We start from the raw sequence: 13,250 nt of genomic DNA, 5'->3' as shown, positions 1-13,250 counted from the left end.
TTAATTAGAACATAATATTGTATATTACTTTATTTATACCTTTTCCTAGGTAGCTAAATGTCAGAGTCGCCGTAAGTACGTGTACGTTTAAATTATCTTCTACCCACTCGAATTTGGTAACCTTATCAATTATACCTATCCCGAAATAACGTGGGTGAACTGACTACAAATATTATATTTGAATATAAATGTGTATAGATGTACCATTAAATGTATGAGATATTTTGTAACAATTTGTGGAAGAAGTATAATAGTAATCGTAAGTTATATGTTAAAAATTCAATTATTTGTTTTGCTGTTATAATAAATACATAATGTATCAACCTGTTTATTCATAAAATAATTTACCACCGTTATAATTAAGTGCCTACGTAGGTAAGTACCTAATGTAAAAATAAATGGCAAGTAGGTGTAGATTTAAAGAGAGGTTAATATTTCCCTACGGTTTCCCTCCCGAAATAGCTGGCTGACAATGGCTGGTTTTACACGAGAGATCAACCGAACAGCTGAGGCAGCAGCTCGCACTGTGTAGGACCTTCGAGCCTAGTTGTTAACGACCGCGACCCCACTTTATTCAGGGCTCAGGGGCAAGAATGCAAGGGTAGAATTTCATCAGTGAACATAGTATTTAGGCTACAGGCCGCTAGCACAGGGCGCTATTCAGGCGTGACAAGAGTTCTTCGTCGCGCTCGACCTTGGGGCTGTGCAATGTGAGTGAGCGCGATGCAATACTCTTGTCACGTCTTAATGCGCCCTGTACTAGCCCTGCAGTTCTATGTAAATTCATGTCAAGTATGTATTATCATTACTAATCACAGTGCGTACTATGTACTGTGCTTTCAAATTAAACTGCCTGCCTAGCATTGGTATGTAAGGTATGTTACATAAAATGAAAGAGATAAATAAATTAAAATTTGTTTATTAGACTTGCACAAAGAGAAGCATTAAGATGCGACGGCAACGTAAGATGTTAAGTAAGTCTTTGGAATGTAGTTTAGTCGACCTCCTCGATGGTAGGGCCAGCACCGCCGGCGCCGGGGGCGGCACCGCCGGCTCCGGGCGCGCCGCCGGGGAATCCGGGCATGCCACCGGGTGGGCCACCCGCTCCCTGGTACAGCTTGGTGATGATCGGGTTGCAGATGCCCTCGAGCTCCTTCTGCTTGTGCTCGTACTCCTCCTTGTCAGCCAGCTGGTTGGAGTCGAGCCACTTGATGGTGTCGTTGCACTTGTCCAGGATGATCTGCTTGTCGGAGTCGGTGATCTTGTCCTTGAGCTTCTCGTCCTCCATGGTGGACTTCATGTTGAAGCAGTACGACTCGAGCGCGTTCTTGGCGCCGATCGTCTCCTTCTGCTTCTCATCCTCGTTGCGGTACTTCTCGGCCTCGTTGACCATGCGCTCGATGTCCTCCTTCGACAGGCGACCCTTGTCGTTGGTGATGGTAATCTTGTTCTCCTTGTTGGTGGACTTCTCGATGGCGCTCACGTTGAGGATACCGTTGGCGTCGATGTCGAACGTGACCTCGATCTGGGGCACGCCGCGCGGCGCCGGCGGGATGCCGGTCAGCTCGAACTTGCCCAGGAGGTTGTTGTCCTTGGTCATGGCACGCTCGCCCTCGAACACCTGGATGAGCACTCCGGGCTGGTTGTCGGAGTAGGTGGTGAAGGTCTGAGTCTGCTTGGTGGGGATGGTGGTGTTGCGCTTGATGAGCGTGGTCATGACTCCTCCGGCGGTCTCGATTCCGAGCGACAGCGGGGTCACATCCAGCAGCAACAGGTCCTGCACCTCCTCAGACTTGTCTCCGTGCAGGATGGCGGCCTGCACGGCGGCGCCGTACGCCACGGCCTCGTCGGGGTTGATGGACTTGTTCAGCTCCTTGCCATTGAAGAAGTCTTGCAGCAGCTTCTGTACCTTGGGGATACGAGTGGAGCCGCCGACAAGCACAATGTCGTGGATCTGGGCCTTGTCCATCTTGGCGTCACGGAGCGACTTCTCGACCGGCTCCATGGTGGAACGGAACAGGTCAGCGTTCAGCTCCTCAAAACGAGCCCTGGTGATGGATGTGTAGAAGTCAATACCTTCATACAGGGAGTCAATTTCAATGCTCGCCTGGGTGGAGGAAGAGAGAGTTCTCTTCGCCCTCTCGCAGGCGGTGCGGAGTCGCCTCAGGGCCCTCTTGTTGGTGGTGAGGTCCTTCTTGTACTTCCTCTTGAACTCCTGCACGAAGTGGTTGACCATGCGGTTGTCGAAGTCTTCACCTCCCAAGTGAGTGTCTCCGGCGGTAGACTTGACTTCAAAGATACCATCCTCGATGGTCAGGATGGACACATCAAAGGTGCCGCCACCAAGGTCGAAAATGAGAACGTTACGTTCGCCACCTCCCTTCTTGTCGAGACCGTAAGCAATCGCAGCAGCAGTCGGTTCGTTGATAATACGGAGAACATTTAAGCCAGAGATCGTACCCGAATCTTTTGTGGCCTGCCTTTGTGAGTCATTGAAATAGGCGGGAACCGTGATTACTGCATTCTGCACCGTTTTACCGAGGTAAGCCTCAGCAGTTTCCTTCATTTTTGTAAGCACCATTGAGCTAACTTCTTCAGGGAAGAAGGTTTTGTCTTCTCCCTTGTATGCTACCTTGATCTTTGGCTTGCCTCCGTCACTGACTACTTCAAAAGGCCAGTGCTTCATGTCGGCTTGGACGGTAGCATCTTCAAACTTGCGTCCAATAAGACGCTTGGCATCTGTAACAAGATAAATAATTTCTTAATACTTTGTTTATATGAATATGCCTACTGGTCTGATATTTATAAGTTTCTCAGATAACTTTTATCATTCAATATGTTCAGAGACTCTAGTCTAGTTAATTGGGTGTCATCATAAAAATCCTATTTCGCCTTGCAACTTGCAGCAGTATTCAATAGCTAAAAAAGTTGACTCATCATAATACTTAATTCATTTTAATAAGCAAGGACGCAGAAGCATTTAGAAAAATTATTATCTGATATCATGATTGAATTTTTCATGAAGTAGGTATTTAAACAAAGGAAGCAGACACGTTTGAGTCATCCATTCATTTACAATACCTACCATTCCAAAAACTGGAATGAGTAGGTAGGCAACAATTAGTAATATTGTGAAAATCTGTGAGTCAGACTCATAGGTAGGTTGTAACATTAATAACGTCGAGAAAAAATACGTAGGTGTTGCTTTTCCTAGAATCACCCACGCATGTCTGGTAACCTATTTTTAGAAATCTTATCTTAGCTTAATACTGCGACAGTTTGCTCAGCCATTTCCATTAAGATAATCAATCAATCGTGAGGCTCCACGAGGTTAACTAGTCAACTCCCACGAGGTCAACTTACCGAAGATGGTGTTGTTGGGGTTCATCGCCACCTGGTTCTTGGCGGCGTCTCCGATGAGACGCTCGGTGTCGGTGAAGGCGACGTACGAGGGCGTGGTGCGGTTGCCCTGGTCGTTGGCGATGATCTCCACCTTCCCATGCTGGAACACTCCCACGCAAGAGTACGTGGTTCCCAGGTCGATTCCTACTGCGGGTGCTTTCGTTGCCATCTAGAACAAGGAGGCAAAGGTTAAAGGTTAACGTTGCGCAAAGTTCCCACGTGTGGCGGCGCCGCCGTATAATTATTACCGACGCGTCCTACCGCCGCCATTGCCGATGCGGATAATCGATAAACTACACGAATGTTCTAGACTCTAGACACAGACTTTGCAGTTTGTACATTCAACGTAGGTTTATCAAGGTCCTACACATAGAAACCGAGACCTTAGAATCATAGTCCCATGATGCAACCACGTGGGAATAGGCGGCTGCGGCGAGGCGGCCACCATCTTATCAGCAGGCGAGGACAAAGAACCAAAGGATTTATGTTGTCTGGAACTGGGAGCCATAAAATAACAATATGACCCACCTACCTAACTGACGCAATGGATAATTATTGATGGAGGATGAGGAAATTCAATAAAATTTGACAAAGGGGAGTTCTATTGAAGCTTTAAAAAAAAAATATTCACAATTTTCATTACAATATATGATTTTGGAAAGATAAAGAGGTAAATAAATGGTGAAATTGCACTTACTTTGTTGGATTATCTAAATATCAGTCGAAGAATTAGCTAGAAACTCTGCAAACGTGCGCGATTGACGGCTTCTTTTCACTTAATAAAATGGCGCTGAAAATGGCTGGAGTATTTTATACCTCCGTGTCATTGACCGACGTCACTAGCAGATTCTGGAAACTTCCTTCACCAGCAGCCAATAGAAAATCTTCCCTCGATAGGTACTGAAATTCTATTGGTCGAAATTATTTAATGGCGTCTGGAAAGAAATATAGTGATGGCTTTAGTCGATAATTCGCACATGGGTGGAGGGCGAGTAGTAAGTGTAAAGTTAAAATTTTGGCATCATTAGTCATTTTTAGTTGAAATAACTACGTGTACAGTCAAACTGTAAAGTCCTGACATCAAAGAGTGCGCTTTTGCTAAGATTTTTTTATGATTATCAGTTATTTAATACATACTTTTACATACATTTTTAACCGACTTCAAAAAAAGGATTTGTCTTTTAATAAATATAACAGATCGATTAAATACGATCTTAAACAATTAGTTAGGATCCACTTTCGTTTTCACGACTATATAGTTGGACTCTACCTTAATTTCGAAGTGACTGAGAGACGATGGAAAAAGTTTTGAAGTGCCGTAATTTCCCCGTTTTGTGAAAATTGAAATTAATTTTTATAAAATTATACTGACGCATAAAAAAAATCTAAGATTTTTTAAGGATTATACGGAGGATTATTCCTATCATCAGAAAAATTATGAACGTTGTTGATTTTTTTCGGACATAGCCCATCAATAATAATGTCTGTTTTTTTATCGATAATTATTTTACAAGTGGCTGATACATCACTAGTCCGAGAATAAGTGCTGCCAACATGAAAATTATTGATGAATGAACGAATAAATTGAATGAATGAAATAGAATATAGAGTGCGCTCTCTATGGTCCGCGCTACAAAATACGTCTCGTCATTATTTTGAGTTTTTAGACATTAAGATTTAGGGCGGCAGCACACATCAGGATCATACATATATCACGTAACGTATACAAAAAGCAAAAGCGGTAAGTAATCAAAACAGGATTAGCGGGATAACAGCTGTACTTATAACTGGAACGATTGTATTGAATTCATTTAAAAGAGCCTTGTAACATTCACTTGGAATATCCAAGGTCCATGTATTTAAACCATGTCGGGAATCGAACCGCTAACAACACTTCACTCAGTGCAAAGACTAGACTAATCGGATCAGTGGTCAATGCACTAACCGCTGCTGATGCATTGCCTGTACTATTTACTCTGGACCTAATAGTTTCGAGCTGTTATGTGGCGTAGGGTACCTATATACGCAGGTACATAAGCACTCTTGCGAGCAATGAAAAAGTTCCAATACACTCTTCGTCTACGTTTTGGTTCGTAATATTCTGATGCGCTGTTTTAATCTACTTCAATATTGCAGATTTCCGTTTAGGAGTAGGTAATTTGGTGCTTTTCTCACTGGAACTTTTTCATTGCTCGTGACTTTCGTGAGTGTAATTGATGTACATTATGCACTATGTACCTACTTATACATACTATATGCATTATGATGTTTACTAACTACCCACACAGAGCCTGAGGCCGTTATTATTGCCTAATTCCTAAGCACCAACCTATCTATGTCGCTTCCTAATTTACGAGTAAGTACTTCCTTATTACTTACCTACGTATTTAAACTATCCTGCGTATGCTTATGATAATAATATTTTGCAGTAGAGTTTAAACGCATAAAAGTATGGGCGATTTAAGTCCACAATCAGAGCAAAATTAAAACAAAATGTAATAAATAAAACTTTATTTTAATAACAGTCCTTTTAAAACAACGAAGCTTTTAAAAGAATTCACTGAATTCTTTCAAATGTATCCTACAAACAAAGGATCATGAAGCAAATAGCAAACAAGACTTATACAAGATGAAATTTTATCAGTGACAGAGGCGATAGTAGTAGGTTCTTAGGTGACACACTACCGCTAGATCATTGATAAAATTCGATCATGTATAGCTATATTACGTAAGATTAGGTACGAACACGAGCACCAGTAAGGTCAGAGTACAGAAACCAAAAAACTCAGTTCAAAAAAACTGTGTACATTTCTTAAATATCAAATCATCTGAAATGAATGGAGCATATTCTGTAGAATGTCTGTTAGTATATTTACTATATTTACAGGCGTATGATATCGATTTTGAAGGCACAACATTTTATTTTATCAATGTTAAACTATAAATTTTGCCAGGTCAAAACAAGATTTAGAAGCACTAGAAGATAGAGGTTAATGTTAACTATTTATTAAGAAAGAATTTTGAGTTTTTATAGTTATAATTTGAAATTTAGTGTTTTTAGAATCGCTACCACACTTAGAAATCTGTACTTTTATTGTTAGTGCTCGTGAATGTACTTGAAACAGGAAAATAAACATTTGTGCGAAAGTAGTACCTAGAACACAATAAGTCTTCAACTAATACTAAATGCAGTCACATAATATATCCATAATTATAACATTCCTTTCACACATCAATAAATTATGAAATGACAATAAATTAAATACATGTTATGTAACCAATATATAGCACAACAGAAGCGTTCATTACATGCATCGGTTTCAAGAAAATATTAAAATTTGAGTATAAAAACTGTTTTCAGTCAGACCTAATCAAGTCCATGGAGATTAGTAGAGCTTACACTTACAGTAACAAAACAACTATCTGACTAGACTACAGTGGTAACACTACAAATACTTGCGATATTTTAAACATAAACATTTACATCCAGATTTTATTTCAGCTAAGTGCTTCACATTGAAATCGCGGGGCGGTCACAAAATATCAGACATAATTATGATTTCATAATATAAATTTGTTGATATAGAAATGCCCGTGCGGTCTACATTAATTTTCCCGCCAGTTCAATATGAACAAGCACCAAGGATAAAACTCATGTACGATACTTTCCTACTGATTGGCAGTTTGTTCAGCTGTATAATTTTCCTTAATACTATCAATACTATGCTTAAAAAGTAAACTTTAGCATCACGAGATTCTGAAGTAGGTTTGGTAGGCGGCGCCTAGTGACGTGGTGATGAACCAGGCGAAGCAACACCACCAGGTTGCGAAGCCAAAGAGGCCCCTGTATACTTCTTCCGTAAACACCTGGAAAGAAATAGATATGAGACACGGTTCATTAGTTTGAAAGAGTTTCTGTGTGTCGGTAGGTGGTGTATTGCAGGTAAAATGTTTATTGCCAGTGCATTTAAGTATATAAATTTAATTCTAGTGCAGTATGGCGATGGGAATAACATACCATGCTATGCATGCTTACTATGTTTTCAATGCAAAATAACTTTCCATATAATGAATAGTTTTGGTATAAAAATATAATTCCTATTATACCTATTAATTGGGTACCATAGACTAACCCTCGGTTTCGCAACTGAGTATTTGAGGTTGAGTCGTTCTCAAAGCCTACTTAAGTTCATACTTATTAAATTTCTGTTTCTGAATTGAGATTTCTTATGATTGAGTTTGGTTTGAGCAACAGAGCTTGAGAAATCTCAAATTTGACAGTTGGCATGCTTAGCGACAAAAATGCGTTTCACAACGCGTTTGACATCGCTCAAACCGTACTTGCTCAAAGTTGAGTCTGTCAAATTTAAGTAACCAATTTCGGCTACTTAAACCTTAATCAAATATTTTTACTCGTGATTATTGTGAAATATCAAGTATTATACAAGAGTTTTGTTTGCTGTACAATGTCCAGTGACGATACTTCGTTAATCTAATCTTATAACACCATTCATAAATGCAGCCATACACAAGTAGCATTTAATAGAGCCCAGAACCCAACAAGAAACACCATTGAGTGATGCTTTGTGGTGCTAAAGAGAAGATTCCCATATCTACATTATGTAATGCAACTCAAATTGCAGAAGGTTTACAAGGTCATTATGAGATGTTGCACAACATGGCTCTGAACTAGACGATTATACTTGTGGTTCTGGGCAATGAAATAGAAGAGGAACCATATGCTGTGCAGCCTTTGCCTCAAGAACTGCAAAGTTTTGAAAACAAGAAGAATATGCTGTAAGAACCATGTAAGAACAGCACTGGTGGAGACACATTAAATATTTATGAATGTAAGGACTTATATTAGATTTCATGGCTATAAATAAAAATATTTGTTTAAACTTTAATATTCTTTATTTAATAATATTTTTTATCAGGAACAAAAATAACAGTAATAACTTAGAAATCAAAAAAATTGCTCCGGGTTTGATTTGTTGTTGTTGTTCTAAGGTACCCTGGTGGTACAGAGGGTCTTCACGATAGTGCGCCACGCCGTCCGGTCCTCAGCAACCGCTCTGGCCTCCGTCCAGCTCAGGCCTTGCGCTCGCAGCTCGGCGTCGACTGTACGCCGCCATGTGTGCACGAGGCGACCGCGTCTGCGGTGGTGCGTCCCTTCTGATAGTGTGGCCGATCAATCTCCAATTCGCCATGCGACTTCTTACTCGATATGTAGTTGGTTCATCGATCCCTTAGTCACAATCGAACAGCAGAAGCGACTTGACCACGGAGTTGAAGAGGGGTTTTTACGCAACGGTTGAGCATGTTGGAGTCCCACACAGATCCGAGTTGAGGGAAGGCAGTTTTCGTTATTTATTCCAGCATTCACACGGGGCTACCAAGTCAGTGCTCTACTTGGTTGCTCACTGGGTCCAGTCACTGAACTAACTAATTATTATCTTCCTTTCCATTTTAATATTTGGTTAGAATCCTTTAATTTAATAGATAACTATGGTAAAATACACAAGATTATATTTGGTTTTGAAGATGAATATTTATGAAATGACAATAGATTTGATTGATTGACAATGAAATGACAATGACATTTCGAATTTCACAGATTGGATTTTGAAATGCGTTCCGTTGTCTATCTTGGTGATTCGAAATTAAAAGAAATATCTGAATTTATAACATTATGGCCTAATATTTATTATAAATAGATAATTCTTTTAATAATTTCACGTGTTTGAAATTAAATTCGTCAATATTTTTTAACAAAAATCCTATACAATAGTTGTATCGATTAAAACCGGTTTTTTGTACATATAATGAAACGTAAAGTCGTGCTTAGAGGCACTTTGATTAAATACTTAGCTAAGTACGGTTTGATAAAAACTATGTTCGACTTGTGAAACGTAGAAAACCTAAGTATCTACTCAACGATTGAGCAAATCTCTACTGAGATTTTCTTGAATACTCTATTCTGAAACCGGGTGTAATTATACCAATACCACTTTTACTACAACTTAAGAACTACTTTTATTCCTGAATTCCCGCAGAATAAAACCTACACTAGGTTACCTAGATTTTTTTTACTAACCATCTTCAAATTGTCCAGTGCCATCTGAAACTGCTGCGCCGACTCTCTAATCGTGGACTCTGTCTCTTCACCGACTATTTGATCCGTCGTGTTCACTAATCCAATGCCGGCCGCGCTACAGGTCCCGTGGCTCTCGTAGAACAGACCCGTCCATGTATACCCACCCAGGGTCTTGTACATCAACCCGAAGTACAGGCACATGATGATCGGGCAGATGTACTGGAGCGCTACTACGCACAGGTAGTAGAATACTGAGGCCACCTGCGGAAGAATGCAAAAAATATTAACCGGTTGATTATATCTACAAAGTAAATAAATATTTATTCGTAGGTTAGCTATGCTTCGCGGCCACACCCACTATCCCCACTGGTTTCTTGAATATTTTCTCATTATGCTCGCAAGATTTGTGCTTGGTATATACAGTATTTTAAAAACTTTGGCAAAGACCTCCTCTTTAATTTTTTACTCATCCCGATTCAATGGATTGGGAGGTAGCCCCTAATCCGGCAAATATTTGACGAGGTCGTCCCGCCACCTCCATGTCGGCCTGTTTCATGTTACATCATAAAATACCTTCTTCTGCAGCTCAATATTCGTGATCCTGCCCGCCTCGTTCTTCTGCGCGTCGAGTCGCCGCTGCGCCATGTCGAGGTAGGCCTGCAGGCAGCGCGGCATGAGGCACAGCCGCAGCAGCACCGTCAGCACGAGTAGAGAGAGGCGGAGCGTGTCGAACGCTTGGGACGTCATTCTGGAAGAGGTATTGGGATGGGGTTGAATTGGTTAGTTTAACTTGCAGTGGTATTGTAAATGCGATCAGTAAAAAAGTATCATCATTTTGTAAAGTAAGTATTAAATAAATGTGTTTTTTGTTGCTCTCAGGAGAAGTTTTACATAATACTAGACATAACAATTTAATCCATAGGTAATCGTTTTATAGTAAAGAAATGCTTGCTAGCTCAGTTATTACATATTTATCAACAGTATAACTTCATACCCAGTTTGAATACATAGCATGTTGACTATTTGTGTTCAACATAACACTGAGTATATAGATTATGTGCTTACAAAGGCTTCTCCATTCCGCTGAAGATTCTTTCAGTGAGGTAGTCCCTCGTGATTGGCCGCACCCACAGCAGCACCAGAATGAACGGCATAGCGAAGTTGCAGTTGTGTAGCAATGTCTTTATCTTGTTCTCACTGCAATAACTGGAATGTGTAACAAAGTTACATATTAATTTAGAAGTTGCGTTATACTCAAATTTTATGGTCCTGTGCCGTTCTAAGTCATTGCATTCCAGCATCCTTGATGCAATTAGGGGTGTCATAAAATTATTATACCACAATGATATAAGATTATTAGTTTAATTGGTACCTACTGTAATGAATCCCAGTGCATTCTGGCAACGCGAAGTCCCGGGAAAGTGAACAGAGTCCCGATTAGCGCTGCCCACACGGCCATTGAGAATTTCAATATCAGCTTTGATGCGGGCCCCCTGTTAAAATAGCAATTTAAACATGTGAAAATTCTGTAAACTGTTGAGTGTCTTAAAAACACTTTGAAATTAAATCATGATTTTTTTGTTTCATACACATATACATGTTGCATATCAGTGATTATGTTTAGGATTAATGCAATTTTCCAATACATACATATTATTATAAGCCAAAGAACTTTTCATCACTATACTTTCGAGTTTCACAACTACCTGGGGTTGAGATCTCTAACAACAACCAAAACTATTAGGCTGCATTAAGTGACCTAGCTAAGTGTGAAAATTTACATTACTCTGTTAGTGATCAATGACCAATAGGGTACGGCGGACTTAGGCATCTGGTATTGGCTGGATGAGAATGGCTGGATTTTTGAAGTTCCATTTCAGCTCTATGATTATGACAAGGGTATGGTGGAAAAACTAATAATGCAATTTCCAAATCTATCTTCACTTACACAGAAGTAAGTCCCTGGTTCTGCAGGAATTTGGAAGCATTGTCATGGAAGCTGTCGTAGGCGGGATCCACCCCAACCTCGAGGTTTTTGTCATCAACAATGAGGATCATCATTGCGATCAGCAGGAACACACAGAATGACACTATGCATGTCGAGCGCTCCCCCATAGACTCCTCGCTTGTGAAGTACTGCTTGGTTAGGGACAGGAGGATCTTACTGTGTTTGTGTTAAGGATTATGCAAAGTGGTATAGCAAACTTAATGTAGAGGGTTGTGTGATATTTTATATTGGTGGTAAAATACTCATATACTGAAGTCACCAAAGGGAGTCTATCGACAAACTTAATTTGTCTGATTTATCAACTTCAAGGAGTCGTGACTTGAGTGATTGTATATTCAACATATTTTTACTCTAGTCATGAATAAGATGTTACTTTCATTGATTATCAATGTATTAATTTACTATCACTTTGGTAACATAGTTGACTAGAATAGGGAACCTGAGGCATTGTTTTAAGCATTTTATAATAATAAAATATTGTAAAAGGATACAATGAAAACAGCACAACCAGTAGACACCAAACCATACTCAAATTCAAGTCATCTTTTTGTGGAAAAACTGAATTGTAGGCCTGAAATAAAAATTATTAAAATATTAATACATAATACGATATGCAGTAGTCATGCATTGAAATAAAGTTTTTAACCATTGAATAATGCCACTTAGCTGAAGAAAGACCAAAGCTACACAGGTAAGGGAATAAGTGCCTCAAATTGACTGAGACTTTGTGATTGATGTAAATATTTATAAGATATACTAATCATAATTAAATGTTTTCTTTACATTACCTCAGACAAAACATAAACTATGCTGGCATACAGCGAAAAATCAACCATCCATTGGTACTCAGTGTAAAATCTTAAATGGATCACATCTAAGGCTGTCACTGGTGCTGTCTCCAGCTGGATGCCCAGGTTCCGAGGCACGTGAAACGTTTCCACCTTCCCATTGTGATCGCCTTTTCCTCCTTTCTTAGATTTTGGTTTATCCTTAGGAACACCAGCTAGTGATTTCAATTCACTATTGTCAGGATACAAATATCGTATTAAACCTCTTGAACATAGTAGCCATCTTGCAAAAGAATAATTTCCAAGCTTCTGTATTACTGAGACCATTATCAAAGTTATCACCAATTGAGCACCGAGCAATGCCTATAAATAAGAAATAAATGTGAGAGGTCATCAAATTGCAAGGTTTTAACCTACCAAAATAACTAGATGAAACCAAAATGTTATTCACTAACCATGTTGAGATGGTTTTCATTCAAAACCCAATGTAATAAAAAAAATATAAAATATTGGCTATTTAATTTTAGTTATTTTTACAAAAATCATTCCAGCTAATCCAGCTATACATAACCTAAAAATTTACGACGATGACACTGAACTGTCAGCAGTAGCATGACAGATGACAGCCATGTCATGACATGTCATAAAAGTACTCTGTGGTATGACAGTGACAAGAGCAGTGTTGCCTTCAGAATAATAATTGTACTTAGCTGTCAATGACTTTTAGTAGATGTCAGACCAACTACGATGGTAGGTGTAGGCGGTGTAAAGAACTCGTCAGCGTCGTGTTATCGGCTTCAACGTTGCGTTGATTGGTACAAGGTACACATCAATAAATTCGCGTCCACGACGCAGGCAGGTAAAGTGAGCGGAGCGATAGCGGCGGCGGCGGCACACACACACTACTAAAGCCGCGTACAGACCGGCCCAACGAACGCCAACGAACGTTTTTCGT

General features: G+C 39.9%; 2 protein-coding genes across 2 annotated transcripts; both read right to left on the bottom strand.

The window, feature by feature from the left end:
* Positions 1-904: 904 nt before the first annotated feature.
* On the bottom strand, positions 905-4,222 carry LOC105383306 (heat shock 70 kDa protein cognate 4; the record flags this gene model as incomplete). The annotated part of the gene is given in 4 exon segments (NM_001305515.1): positions 905-1,040; positions 1,113-2,739; positions 3,364-3,571; positions 4,100-4,222. Coding segments are annotated over 3 exon segments (1,881 nt in total). The 3' UTR covers positions 905-994.
* Positions 4,223-5,898: 1,676 nt separating this feature from the next.
* Positions 5,899-12,892, bottom strand: LOC105383307 (transmembrane protein 161B). Its single transcript, XM_011553342.3, has 9 exons — positions 12,751-12,892; positions 12,296-12,658; positions 11,999-12,078; positions 11,448-11,663; positions 10,876-10,992; positions 10,565-10,705; positions 10,073-10,247; positions 9,500-9,760; positions 5,899-7,269 (listed from the first exon to the last, which is right to left on the bottom strand). Exons 1-9 carry the CDS (start codon positions 12,751-12,753, stop codon positions 7,150-7,152), a joined length of 1,476 nt encoding a protein of 491 aa, XP_011551644.3. The 5' UTR covers positions 12,754-12,892; the 3' UTR covers positions 5,899-7,149.
* Positions 12,893-13,250: the final 358 nt, after the last annotated feature.

Source organism: Plutella xylostella, chromosome 9, assembly GCF_932276165.1.
Source record: "Plutella xylostella chromosome 9, ilPluXylo3.1, whole genome shotgun sequence".
NCBI classification, from domain to species: Eukaryota; Metazoa; Arthropoda; class Insecta; order Lepidoptera; family Plutellidae; genus Plutella; species Plutella xylostella.
The sequence above is the reverse complement of the archived record's forward strand: the minus strand, read 5'-3'. Positions and strand labels throughout refer to the sequence as shown.